The sequence below is a fragment of the Populus alba genome, chromosome 3, assembly GCF_005239225.2.
Source record: "Populus alba chromosome 3, ASM523922v2, whole genome shotgun sequence".
Classification (NCBI taxonomy): domain Eukaryota; kingdom Viridiplantae; phylum Streptophyta; class Magnoliopsida; order Malpighiales; family Salicaceae; genus Populus; species Populus alba.
The window spans coordinates 16,287,268-16,301,713 of NC_133286.1; the positions used below are offsets into that span (position 1 = coordinate 16,287,268).

The 14,446-nt window shown below is 36.9% G+C and overlaps 3 protein-coding genes across 3 annotated transcripts; all 3 read right to left on the reverse strand.

Moving 5' to 3' along the window:
• Positions 1-870: 870 nt before the first annotated feature.
• On the reverse strand, positions 871-6,788 carry LOC118034836 (GDT1-like protein 1, chloroplastic). Its single transcript, XM_035040262.1, has 12 exons — positions 6,530-6,788; positions 6,290-6,374; positions 5,776-6,042; positions 5,554-5,607; positions 5,057-5,118; positions 3,996-4,064; positions 3,485-3,536; positions 3,258-3,332; positions 3,026-3,155; positions 2,297-2,367; positions 1,919-1,966; positions 871-1,113 (listed from the first exon to the last, which is right to left on the reverse strand). Exons 1-12 carry the CDS (start codon positions 6,697-6,699, stop codon positions 1,042-1,044), a joined length of 1,155 nt encoding a protein of 384 aa, XP_034896153.1. The 5' UTR covers positions 6,700-6,788; the 3' UTR covers positions 871-1,041.
• Positions 6,789-8,186: 1,398 nt separating this feature from the next.
• On the reverse strand, positions 8,187-9,183 carry LOC118034845 (disease resistance response protein 206). Its single transcript, XM_035040273.2, has one exon. It carries the CDS (start codon positions 9,054-9,056, stop codon positions 8,442-8,444), a length of 615 nt encoding a protein of 204 aa, XP_034896164.1. The 5' UTR covers positions 9,057-9,183; the 3' UTR covers positions 8,187-8,441.
• Positions 9,184-11,412: 2,229 nt separating this feature from the next.
• On the reverse strand, positions 11,413-13,017 carry LOC118034852 ((S)-8-oxocitronellyl enol synthase CYC2). The gene is made up of 2 exons (XM_035040286.2): positions 12,860-13,017; positions 11,413-12,776 (listed from the first exon to the last, which is right to left on the reverse strand). The coding sequence occupies exons 1-2, from the start codon at positions 12,899-12,901 to the stop codon at positions 11,649-11,651; spliced, it is 1,170 nt and encodes a 389-aa protein (XP_034896177.1). The 5' UTR covers positions 12,902-13,017; the 3' UTR covers positions 11,413-11,648.
• Between the last annotated feature and the right edge of the window lie 1,429 nt (positions 13,018-14,446).

Genomic DNA, 14,446 nt, shown 5'->3' on the forward strand with positions numbered 1-14,446 from the left:
TAATTAAAGAAACATGCTATTAACATGTTTTGGTAAAAATAAATAAAAATACGTGAATAAGAAAATAATAATCTGTTTAATGAGAAATATTTTTTATAAATAACTTAAATAGTAAGATTTCGTCCTATGTATATTTTAACTAAAGAGAAATAAAACATGAAAAACACCCTGCGACATCGCAGGTAATTATCTAGTTTTTGTCTTGCACAATGAACGTTTTTGATAACGGTGTCCTATTAGTTAATTAACCATGGGGATTGAGGGAGTAAGAAAGTGGGAAGACATGGGACAGACAGGCAAAGTGTACGAAGCAAAAGCGGGAAATGGAAAAAAGGCGGGAGGGGGAGGGGAGGCCGGCGGCGGCGGAGCTGTCATCTCTTCAAGTCCTGACCTTTTGATTTGATTCTCCAGCAAAGGTTTCATGGGCGGGCGGGCGCAGAGATGCCACATCTGCCAAACTTTCCTGCCTCTTTTCCTCCACCCTTCCATGTTTACAGATTATTGCCCTCGCATCAACAAAAGAGTTAAGAAGGAGAATTTTTTCGAAAAAGAAGAACAATTTTTTTCTCCACCTGGATTTTCATAGCCATGGCAAGAGCTCTCAAGCAACATGAAAATCCAAACAAATACAACAACAATCCACGCATGTCTGAGCTGATTTAACTTGTCAATTGGAGCCAACAAGAAGATAAGTCAATGGCCGATATATATATATATATAATAATGTAGATGGAAAGGGAATCTCATGGCCCCCCAATGTACTGCCTCATTCTCACAAATCAGACAACGTTGTTCGTCCATGCAAAGAGCCATCAATCACATGTATTTAGCTTCTGGGATGAGATCAAGAATGAGGTAATTCGCCAGAGATGATAATAAGATATCCCTAAATAGGATTATGCATACCCAGAAGGGATGCTCAATATAAAAAATAAACATTGATTACGCTGTGCTTATAAATTCTTCTTGCTCACATGTACAAGAAATTTATGAATTGGGATTGTTTACATCTACAAGAAAATGATTGTAATTTCTAACTCTTTAACTCACAATCTCAACCAATGTTACGGCAGCAAAGACAAGAAAAAGAACTCCTCCAATGTAAGCAATGGCCTGTACAAGAAATGGACCAAGTTTCCTTAGCGCATGAAATGAAGATGATAGAATTCCTCACTGCATGTTACTATATTCCTAGTAGAAATCATGCTTCACTCGTCAAGAAATCATGGCAGAGAAGGAAGATGTCCATAGTAGAGTAGAGGCACATAGGTCCACTAGCTACTAAGATATTCCAGCTGGAGTATACCATGATGTGGTTGCTTAATCATGCTAGTCCGACCTAGGGATCTTTTCAAGGTACAAATACCATGATGTTTCTGACCTTACATTCTTGGACAAGACAATTCACGCAGACCTCCAGGCCGGATTCCATTTAGTAGGAAATGGCTCCACTAACATTCATGGCACTACACATCTTCTATCAATTAAGATGAACTGAGTGGATTGGATTCCGTGTTGGACTAGTTGGCCTCATTGAGTTTCAAATATTAGTTATGATTGATCAGGAATTGAATGCTGATTGCATCAACAGGTTTCAAACAAATCTTGATGGTAATTTATGCAGATTAGAGGACAATCTGGGCCACTCAACGAATCGTGCTAGGCGACATGAATTCATTCCCACTGTTGATCAAGTGGGGCATACTTGTGGGCCCCACCAGATCAATGGCAGGCACAAATCATTTCCCATCCTCAACACAAGTCAAACAATATGTGTGACTTCCATTGTTGAAGAGACAAAAGCAAGGTGCACTAAGTTGGAACTTTTGCAATTCCATGTAGCAGAGACAAGGAAAATATATTTAGAAGGATTTGTTTTGCTTATAAACGAAAGTTAAAGTTGAAATTTCAAATCTACCTTTTCTGATAAGAATGTCCCAAGTAGAGAACCTCCCAAAACTGCAATCTGCAAAAACGAAAAGGTAGATAGATGAGGCCTGGTGTTGCATGTGAAAGGAAAAGAGAAAGATTAGGCCTGGCCTGCACGACTTTGTTTCAACAATGAAGAAATTTATAATTATACACTCGCTGCAATATTAACTTCGAATTTCAAAAGCAGATTTTCCATATCCTACAAAGAACTCGGCAATAATGATACTCTGCTGCAATGTTAACTTCAAATTTTGAGAGCAGACTTTTCAGATTCCACAGAGAGCTTGGCAATCATGATTTTGAAATAGGTTATTATTGGTGTATCAAAGTAAAGCTTAAATTTCTTTCAGATAGTAATAACTACCAAAGTTGCAACACCATGACCAGCCAGGGCTCCACCAATGACACCAAGAGGTGAAGAAGCTGCTGCAAGTGCTGCATGAGAAGATGAAAATTCTGTTAGCAAAGCTGATCGCAGGATCACATGGGGACAAGTTACTGGAAATTGAGGATTCAGATGTTATACAAATATAAAATATTCCAAACTCAGTTTTCCTGGGCAAGAAGAAAAGCACCATGCATTTTGAATCTCTAGGAGGAAAAAAAATCGTCCAATCTTGTTTCTCTAACAGATCACAGCAGATGAACTTTGCTATTCATGGTATCTTAGCATTTATTCTACATTACAAACATGACCTGCCTGCTTTTTATTGAGACAAAAATTAGGCCATTATCATTACTCCAAGTAATTGCCTCTTAGGCTGAAAACACACAATCCAGGAGATGATTTTCATCTACAAAGTGAATAGTGCCATCCATGCTCAAATGTCAATGCAAACAATGATTTTTTTCTTTCAGTTTTGTGGGTACGTGTTATTCTCAGACCAGCTTTGATGCCCTGAGACTAAGTCCATCTCTACAGTCTAGCAAAGAAACATGTCAAATCGATATGCATATCCAAAAATCTGCTTAAATAGTACAGTTCTTGATGCTTCACACAAAGCAGGGGAGAGAAACAAATCCTACAGGTAATTGTTTCCAGCAAGTGTTAAAATCTGTCTGATGAGTATAAATTCTTAGCACAGTAACTCACCAACCGTCGAGAAAAATGATTTGTCACCCCATTCCGCAACAAAAACCAAGAGGAAAGTGCTGATAATGGTGTTAGCAGCAGCTAAAATCCCAGTGCCATTTCCTGACAACTCCGAAACTGCTAACTCAGCCTAGTTTAAAGCAAAGGCATAACATGAGATTAAATGAATAACATAGAGAAAGAGCATCGATCTTTCAATTTTAATTGCAGTTTACAAAAATTAAAAGATCACCTCCTTTTGTTCATCTTCTGCCTTTAGACCATCACTTGATGTGGCATCAATAAGTGTTGAAACCCCAAAAAAGACCTGATATTTACTTGAATTAGCTTATTATATGTCTTGTGAAAATAAGAGTTTGTAAGACTTGTGTGTTTTGGGGTCATTGTGGACAAACAGACTGTCTGAGCTTTGCAGTTCAGTTCTTGCTTTAAGATGAAAAAAGAAGATCAAATATTTACCAGAAGGCAAACTGCAGCAATATCATCAACAGGCAAATCAGTCTCGCCCAACCTGCATGCAAATCGATATACTATATCAGAGCAACAATTCACATATAGGTTCTAGTAAAGATAAGGTACAGAAAACCCGTCGGCTGGTAGCTCATTAGTAGCACTCTTTGCAAACCAACAGGAGTCAAGTTCATGTCCTAGCCTAAGCAATACATTGTTAATCTCGAAGATTTAATGAAGGAAATCAAGTTAGATATACCAAACAGGAAAGCCCAATATCATTCCATGTCCTGTGGGAAAATAGAAAAAGGGACCAGTACAAATGGTGCACAATCTTCTTCAGGTTTCTAATAGAAACCAAACAAGTTTTTACAAGTTCAAGCAATCATTTGGTTTTTTTAACGTATCCACTCTATTTCAATATTTACTGCATCTAATAGCACTAATATTCAATACATCCACTCCATCATTCACCATAAGTCAATGAATTCTAAAAGTAAAAGAAGTTTCATAGCAATACCTGAATGGAAGAATTTCATCAACATAGTGGAAAGTTCTTCCAAGAACAACAGATATTATAGTCATCACCCTGCCATGACATATGGGCTTTTCTGTAAGAAATAACAGTTCACTTCCATCTTCATTTTAACAGAAACGAGACAAATACACTATGCAATAGATGAATGATAACATGTCCTTCAAAATATAAGCTATACATGTCTGAGGTATTGACTTCAGAAGGTATGGTTTTCAGCTCAACATTTTGTACTTGAATGACAAAGGTGTGGAATTGAAGCAAAAAGGAATGGACTCCGTATTAAAATTTCAAAGTACAAAGGTGTGAGCTTGAAATATAAAAAATTTAAGCTATACATGTCTGAGGTATTGACTTCAGAAGGTATGGTTTTCAGCTCAACATTTTGTACTTGGATGACAAAGGTGTGGAATTGAAGCAAAAAGGAATGGACTCCGTTTACAAATTTCGAAGTACAAAGGTGTGAGCTTGAAATATAAAAAATTGCGATCTGAAAACACGGGTACAAGGTTTCACCGCATGAAGTTGAAGTATGAAGATATGGATTCCAAAGGTCATAGTTAAAGGACTAAAGCCATGGATTTGGAGCAAAACGTTATGGATTTGAACCAACCATGTGTGGCCTTGAGCGTAAAAGTTTGAGCTTTTAGCACAAGTGTGTGAAGTTAATGCATAAGGATATCAATTCGAAGAGCCGAGGAAAAGGCTTTATGAACAAAAGTAAGCACTTGAATCATAAATTTTGGAGTTGAAGCACAACCAAATAGTTCAGTCATTTGCTTACAAGTGATTACTTAATCTGGAAATACATCAGAGCTATGTAAGAATTCTGGCTTCCAAGTAAAATTAATAGTTTAATGCTGTCATTTTTTAATGCATGGAAGCCTCTTTCCCAAATCAACATCAAGAAGTGCTCCGATTATCTCAACACAAAGATCAATAGCTGAATCGGATCATATAGAACATAGATTCACAAGAAATTTCACTATCACAAAGTTCAAAGTGCAAAGGACATCTAAATCACCATGCTTGAGTAGAAAACATACGCAAGTGCACCAAATGTTCCTGTGAAAACAATGGGAGCAGAATTCCTGGCTGCTAAAAGTGCCTGCACAGGACATAAAACACCCACATCTTAAGCTTTGTTCTATCTTCAGCAAGGTGCTTGTTATTAATATTGGCATAGAAGCACAAAACTGGAGGTTATTTCAATCATCATGCGTCTTTTCTTTAATTTAAATTTCAATATTAAATTGGCAAAGACACTATGGAGAACATTGGCACGGCATTTGGGATTTAAAATTAACATTGCTCGGAGGATTGGGAAGTTGCTGAAAAAGCCTTCACGCTTAACCTCTCTTGCCAAGCCACAGACACACAGATGCAGATTTCAAACAAATATGTAATGGATACACAAGCATGCATACTCATTTGGGAAAATGAAGGATTCACATCATTCATTAGGTTGCAACTGGAATAGAGTAGTGACAAATTTATGTTGCATAGATAATGAAGTGTCACTTGGAAAATCTTGGTTACTTACAGCAATAAAAAATGTCTTATCCCCGAGTTCAGAAAAAAATATAAGCAAGAATGCCTGCAACCAAAAAAGTTGCATTGATGATATTAGTTGTTCTGATGAAAGGAAATATGAAAGACTCTTAATTGCAATTAAGCAGATGTGGAAATTTCAGCAAGACCAAATTTCTAGCTTCTAAGCATAACAAAATGTCATTTATAAAAGATACAGGGAGATTCTCCTAACTGAAGCAAAACCTGTGCTAATATCACCAAGGTCCCCTAAGTAAGGAATTGATTGCAATGCAATTGAGATATCTGTTCCAGCAACTGCTGTTCGAGAGCCTTGAAGTGTTAGATATCCAAAGATCAACAAAAACTTCAGAAAACCGCCATTTGATGGTGCAGAGGCCACCGTATGATTCTCCCTTAATGACTTTTTCTTCACTAGTGACTTATCTGAAACTGTTCCTGTGGTGTTTTGGTAATTCTTGCAACCAAGGTCCCTACGCCCCTGTTCATATCAGAGCATCCCCATGAAAACACAAAACAGGAGAAGATAAACAACAAAAAAGTGAACTTTTATATCAAAAATGGTAAAAATTTTCTTAATTTTCTTTTTAAAACCCTCCCATTCAACTAAACCACTAAATGGCATTGCACTATGATATCAATAAACTAAATTGCATTGCATTGCATTTAAGGTGTATAATATACACGCACTAAGTTTATATACAAGGAATTGTTTCTAGAAACATTACAAGGCCATCCCGATTCTTAGAATGCTTCGATAAAACAAGTCCAAATGTCTCTTTAAATGAGTTCACGCAGCATTGTCTTGAAAACCTGCACAATAGATTTTGGTCATCGAAATTCGCAAATTCAACCACTAACTGTATAGCACATCATCTCAGAATTCAGTGTTGGTTGCAAAAACTTGAAGCTTAAACAGCGAAAGAAACATAGAAAAAAGAAGAAATTGCAAATTCAAGAAGAGTTACCTGGAGAAAATAAAACTTGGGTGGTTTCCATAGGAAAGCTTAGAAGAGCTGTGTTTCTTGGAGAAAGAATTCGAAGTTAGGAAGCAAAGGGTTTGTGGTTTAAGAGGTTTAGGACATGGGGGCAATGAATGTGCCATCAAACTGCTCTCTGAGAGCGTTAAGCTTGGCATCTCTCTCTCTGTCACTCACCCAACTGCTTTTCCGTGGACCTTTGGTTCTCTCCGTTTTTACGAGGCGATGGATAAGTTATGTGTGTTGTATAGCGCCAACACCATCTGGCCTTTTTTTTAACGACAATAAATTATAACTTGGTATCTATATTTATTAGAAAGTAATGAATTAGTCCTCTAGTTTCAAAAGCCCATATTTAACCCATGTTTTATATATAGAAGAACAACATTGGCATTTTCAGGCAATAGTTCAGCAGGGTTTTCAATTTATACAAGTTACAAATTCAACTGCAACCTTCCATTAGTATATATATATATAAAAAAAACCTATCTTATGGTTTCCCAAACTATCTAAATCGAGAATTTGAAGTTTTCAGTGAGAAGATTTTGAGCGTAAGATTCAATTGACAAATGGATGATATTCTGTAGATCTAATTAATAAAATTTATGTTTTGACTAAATTAAGAATAAGTTCATTGTTTGCGGATTATATTGAGGTTTCGCCTAAAATTACAACAAAACTTAAAACCCACGGAGAATTAATCGTGCACCACAATTTACTATTCTATAATTACTATTTTGCATTAAAAAAAATATCATCCATTGAAAAAAATATTAAACTTGCAAAAAAGAGCTTTATTTATCTTCTTTTTTTTGCCTTTTTTATGTTGTCAATTTTTTGTTTATTTATTGGCATTGCATTTTTTTATTTATATTATTTGAATTAATCAAACCTATTAAACACAATTGAGTCAATACCTTCTTTTCTTTAGCATTTTTTTAAGTTGAAAAAATTTGAGTTGGCCTGCACAGCACATACCTAGTTCAAATCCTAAAGCAGATGGATAAAAACTTTTTTTTTTCCATGATTAGTAGGGAATATGTTTGGCTCATGCTTTTTAGTTTTTAAAGAAATATTTAATTTGCAAACACAATATGTAACATCATAATAATATCATAGTAAAACATAAAAAAAAGTGTGTAGTGATGACACTTAAAAATATGGATTATTGTAATTTTTTTATTCATATATATACATTTGATTAAAAAGAATTTTGTCTTGTTCACGAGACTAAAAATCATAACCTCTTCTAATTTTATTTTTTTTTTCTAATTCTACTATCTCTTCAGGAGGTTAATTATCTTTCATAGCCGTGTAATCATATATGCTTGTTGTGAATAAAAGTATATTTTAAATTTATAAATGATATAGAATAGAAAGAGGAAGAAAAAAAATTATATCTTTATAATGTAATTTAAAATTAAAAGGAAAATGGTATAAAATTAAAAGGAAGAACTAGAGAGTAAATAAAGAGAGAAAACAAAATATAATGAGAAGCCAAAAAATCTCTCTAACACATCACATTAAAATAACTTTTATTTACGGGCTAAAAGATATATAAATGATAAAATCTATATATGAATATATTTCTAAGAGACAAATAAATGAAGTAAAGGGAGATGACTATCTATATTTTAATAATATATTCATAATAATAAACACACTAATCATGCAATTACATTAAGAAAAAAAACATACAAATACAACCATAAAATTGTCAATCGTGCCATGGCTCAATTAACACTTCTTCTACCTTAGCTGAAAAAAGCACACCGATTAAAACAAAAAAAAAAAAGAAAAAAAAAAGAAAAAAGAGAAACAAATACGAAAAATATTAAAATTGCATCAAACAAAGCAAAACACAACAAAACCAAATTAAAACCATCAACAGAGTCCTTCGCTAGAAGCATTCGTATAATTGAACATCAACACGAAGCCGGAAATACCGATCATCCTCGAATGCATCGGTCATCAATGTCGCTATCCCTCGAGTCATGAAGAAATCACCGGTACCGCCGACAACAGAAAGATCTCTAGTAGTCTTCATTATATCATCCGCCCCAGCGAAGTTTATAGTACCCTTAAGCTGTGTTGAGTTGAAAACGAAAGAGAAACCAAACCAAGCAGTTAAAATTTCTTTCTTGTCATACAGGTAAAGCCCTTGTGCTCGTCCGATGGGGGTGGAGCGAAGATCGCTGTCTAGAGTTATGGGGTCATCAAAAATAACCACGTCTCCAAAACGATTTGGTATGGCCAAATTGGTCTTGTTACCCCAAGCTGGCGAACCCACTATTGCTGATGTTGCATTCTTCGCGTTCTTTCCATTGTATATAATGTCATGGAAGTAGAGCACTAGCCTTCTACATGGCTTGGGTCTTCTGCTGTTTTTGCTGCTGGCAACATTGGAGCTACAGACTACAAGGAAGAGGAGAAGAGCTAAAATGAGTTTTGTAGCCGCCATTGTTGCAGAGTGTATCAATGTGGTAATGCTGCTTTGAGGTGATGAGATTGCCATGCTCTACTCACCTAATTTATAACTGACATTTCACATTAGAAAATGGAGAATGACAGGCAGTGCTCCGCATGCTAGGATAGTGCCATTATTGAGGCAAATACTACTCCACTTCCACTTTGTACAGTCATTACCCGGTTGGTACAGAGTAGAAGCACATTTTCAATGCCTATAAATATATATTTGGTTTAAAGTGTTGTTGTGCCAACACGCGCCGGCGAGTTGCTGCCCACGCGCGTAGACGCGCCTCACGTGTCTTCTTGTCTGAATGGACTGATCCGACCCGAATACCAGATGACCCAACTCACGTGACTGACCCGGATGGAAGATGACATCATTAGAAAATGGAGAATAATGACAGGCACTCCGCATGTCCAGGAAATTAAAAAATATATCGAGTTGCTTTAATCACAATGGACAAACTTGTGAAGTTGTCTGTTGCGAAGGTGGACATTATGATCGTGGCACTGCAAGTAAAGTTAAGAATGTAACTGGTTGTCGATCGAATATCGTTGCCATATTTTTTGTGGTTATTGTAATTGAAGATTCCAAAAAAGGAAGTATAAAGTACGTACCTCCAATAAGAGAGCTGGATTTACCCATTCAATGTAGCACTGCATATGTTTTGATTGATTATTCAATAGCTCCCTTCTGCCCAATCGATTCCTAGAACCAGTGTAGTCAATCAACACAGAATTCTAGCTCTGTAGTATATTGTTTCCATTGTTGTTTGTATCTGTATGTTCAGCTCGTCTCTTTGCTTAATTTTGTTTAGCAAGCTAGCTATATGCTTTTATCATTAAATTATGACGACTTTCTTGTAATCCAATCAACAAGTCCAAGCTCCATTACTATCAAATACCCACCAAGTTAAAATAAACTTCGTATCCACCCACAATCAGCACCAAAAATTTTAAAATACCCATTAAGTTGATGAGAGGTGGTAAAGGGTGGCCATTTGGTAAGCTGCAATCTAATTTCTAAGGGAACTTGAGGGCTTCCATTAATTACTATCAAATTCAATACCCTTTTGTTGGAGGGGTAAGCAAAATCTCAGCAGACCTGCTGAATGTGCATCAACCACAGAAAAAAGAACAAGGAAGAAACTGGGGAGAAAGGCAAATATTGAAGTAGAGCTCTGTTGCCGCATTCTGTCATCCTCGTACAGAGGCCACTATAATCTCTGCATTTTTTCCAAGTTTTTTATCAGATGTCCATGAAGAATACTATGCTATTCTCTCCGATGAATGACAAAGGCCGGACTCTCAATGTAAGAGATTGATGTGGGATTCACCTACCAGTTTATGAATCTCCAACCTTGACCAAATGCAACAAAATCTTTTCTTTTTTTTTACCATTCCGATAATCAAGAGCAACTCAAAGGTCCTTGCAAGTGCACAGTCTGTCTCTGCTGTTCCAAATATGATAGCTATCATCACCCAATTTCACCTCAAGAAAAATAACAAAAAAACAGAACAAAAAAGAAAAGAAAAGAAATCTTCGCAGCTAGGCTAGGTTTCTCTTTTGTGTTCAACTCTACTGAGCAGAAGGGAAGCATTGACTTTGTTGGAGCTGATCCACTAATGAACAAGACTAGGGATATTTCAGTGATTGGTGGTACTGGTGATTTCTTCATGACTCGAGGGATTGCCACATTGATGGCTGATGCATTTCAGGGTGAATTCTACTTCCGGCTACGTGTTTGACATTGAATTATACGAATGCTACTAGCATGCATACAAGGTTTTCAATGGTTTATATATTGCAATTCTCTGTTGGTGTTGTTGTTTCTTCTTGAAATTAATTTAACAGTGTATTTTGAAAGTTGAAATTAATTAATGTTCTTGCAATCTACGTACAGTAGTCTCATGAGGTTGGGGGAGGTTATTAAGAATTCTACCATCTAATCCAAATTCGGAGAACTGCATCTTAAAATCAAGATTTTTGAAATTTTGATTCAAGTGACTACATACGGCATGTTATGCCGTTGATTTGTAAGCAACTATTAGCAGATTGCAGCGAAAGGCAGCAGATGTAGGATGATATACTTTGCCAATCAAGCCTGTCAAGTGTCAGTGATCAATAAGGAAGCAACGGTACGTAGCTCGATGTTCCCGCAAATTAGATCTGGCAACGCCAAGTATGAAATGCTGCTCTGCCTCTTGCATGGTTGCTACCACCGCATTATTAGATATGATCAGATGAAGCAATTAATAGTTCTTACAGGGAAACAGAAACAGACCAGCGGCAAATGCATTGTTCTTGAGGTAAAATCACTGAGATATTACAACCCCTTCTCTGGATAACCATGCCTCAATCAATCTCAAGAGTTTATTGTAATACTTATGAAAGGCTTAAATTGCATATAATCCATAATTTGTACTAGATAAAGGCCTTCAAGTGCTGGTTTAAACAAGGAAATTAAAGGGAGAGTAGTAAACAGCTAGCAAGCCAGGAAAGAAAGGAGCAAACCAAGTCTAAGACAAGGAACAGCCTCCACAAGTTATAATACGTGATTAGAAGCGTAAACTCCGATATTTATTTTGAAAACAAAGATTATTATAGTAATACTCACGAAACCCGAATCCGCCCAGCTCAAGGCACAACCTTAGAAGCTCTCATCTTGTGTATCCAAGAAACAAATGATTTCTTGGAATTCCGAAATCCCAAAAATCCATGTTCCTTAGCCTTGTTCATACTCGCGACATAACCCGATCCGCTGAATATCAAATCTCCAAACCACCATCCCCCAACTTGCTCCAGCTTGTTAGACAGTAGCTGATTCTTCTTCACAATTTCCTCCCACACTGGTCCCTTGTCTTTCATCTTCTCCGCAAAAGTTACACTACTCTCCCCTTCCACAAACCCATACTTTTCAATCCCATACTCTTGCGCTAAAACCGTCCACAGATGCTTCCATTTGAATAGATCTCCGTTGTTAATATTAAAAGCTTCATTTTTTGCTTTAGGCTCCACACACGCCCAAATTTCATGCTCTGCGATCAAATTCGCGTCTGAAGCAATTGCATAACCATTCCACGCCTCTTTCGTTCCAGGAAAGATTAGCGGAGCTCCCTCGTGCTTGCATATTGCAGCGTAAACAGAAATAGTCACAATCAAGTTCATCAAGCTATGAGGCGAAAACCCAAAGATAATATCAGGCCGGTGAACAGACCAAGTCACTCCTTCTTTCTTTGCCACTTCCTCGTACATAACATCTTCCAACGTGTAATAAAAATTGGGAAAATCATTTAGTCTGGGCAGGTCTTCGGTGAAAGGTGGATCATGAGCTTCAATCTTGCCAAACGACTCAAAAGGACCAAGATAGTGCTTTCCTCCGGTTTGGAGGCAGACATGACGAAGATTGGGAGCATTAGGTATCACAGCCTGGAGAACGTTACGGAACATGAGGCCGTTAATCTCACAGTTCTCGACCTCCGTGTCTTTGTTGGCCCAGGTAACATAGAAGATGTGGGTCACATCAGTGAGTTTAGAAAGCTTGGATTGGGTCTGGGCAGTATCAGCAATGTCGCACTGAATGTACTCCACTGGGTGATCCTCGTTCCAGTTGGGCCGGGAACGACGTGCCACGCCGTGGACTTTCCAGGGGCCACCAGGTGTGTCGGAGAGTGGGAGGATCTCCGCCAAGCTGTTGCCGACAATCCCGGTAACTCCTATAATCAAGGCTACGCTTTGGCAGCCTCGTGTTGCTTCATCTTCTTTCTGCAGATTGAATAAAAATATTTTGAATGATATAAACTTCATTGATAAAAATAAATATGTATGTATGGGTGTATAATTCTTACCTTGGCAGCGTCAGTAGCACCAGACCACCACCTCCAACTCATTTTTTGTTTTTGTTTGTTCGGATTTGGATGAGAATGGAAACGATGATGGTCTCCATAAATAAACCAATAAACAGACGAATCAGTGGTAGCGGGAGTGACCGTGGCCCCCGCCAAAAAGATTTTGAATATTTTTTACCATGTATAAAGTAAAAACTCCTAATTTTTTTTTTATAAAAAAAAAACCCCTAAAAATTTGGATTTAAAAGGAAAAGTGATGACAAGATTGTTAAAATCATGATTTTAATATGACACGGAAAATATAATACAAACTCGGATCATAAAAACAGATCATAAAATTATAAGAAATTTTCAATTTTCACCTGATTAATTCAATTCAATTCAATCCAATTAATTCAGTCCTATAATACTGATATGACATTCAATTCAATCAAATTCAACAATTTTCAGTCTAATTTTCACCCTATTAATTCAGTCCTATAGTATTAAAATTGCATTAAATTCAGTCTAGTTCAACACTTTTCAGTCCAATTTTCACCTCGTTAATTCAATTCACTTCATTCCAATTAATTCAGTCCTATAATACTGAAATGACATTCAATTTAGTCTAATTCAACAGTTTTTAGTTCAATTTTCACCCGATTAATACTATTAATTCAATCAAGATATATATTGTGGCATTCAATTTAACAATTTCCATTCAATTTTCACCCAATCTATTCAGTCCATCCAATTTTCACCCGATCAATTCCATTCAATTCGATTCAACATTATACATATACAAATTACAGGACTGGACAAAATCAAAATTGTAATTAATAATTACAGGGTAACAACTAGTAGGGCAAAATCAAAATATATTACAGGGGAATATACAATTATGATTTATGGGGAAAAATCAACTACTGCAGTGATGATGATGAAGGCAAAATGAACTTACAGTGAAGAGCCGTTGATGATGATGGTTGAACGGTTGCCGGTGAAGAGGCTCGGTGTCGCCTACTGCTGTTAATGAAGAGGAAGTCGTTAGCTATTGAGGGAAAGAAAGGAGATCGTTGCCGGCATGCCGCTGTTGATGAAGATTGAAGAGGAAGCCCGAAGCCGTGAGCTGTTGAGGAGATTATCATCGCTGTTAAAATCACGATAAACAGAAAAGAAAGCCACAACCGTGAGCACTGAGGAAAGAGAAGGAGTGAAGACTGGACCATGACCGCTTTTGTGGAGATTGTCGTCGCTGCTTTTGTGGTTGCCGATGCCTAGTTGGTTAATTAGAGAAGGGGATTAGGGATTCGTTCGGTTGGAAAAAAGAAAGAGTATTTTGTGAGTTGTGAAGATTGAAGAGTGACTTGATTTCTTGAAGACCGCGTGGCGTGAGTCGCATGACTGTGCCTTTCCACAAACAATAGGCGCTTGACAGCTGAACCATGGGGGGAAATTTTGTTTCAGTGCATCATTTTGTCACAATCGCAAAATCGGTCTTGAAATCGGGATTTTGCGCGATTTTATCTGATTTTTGCAATTTCACTCGATTTCACCCATTTTCAATTTTTTTAAGCGATTCAACACGTAAAACATGTTTTGACTCGT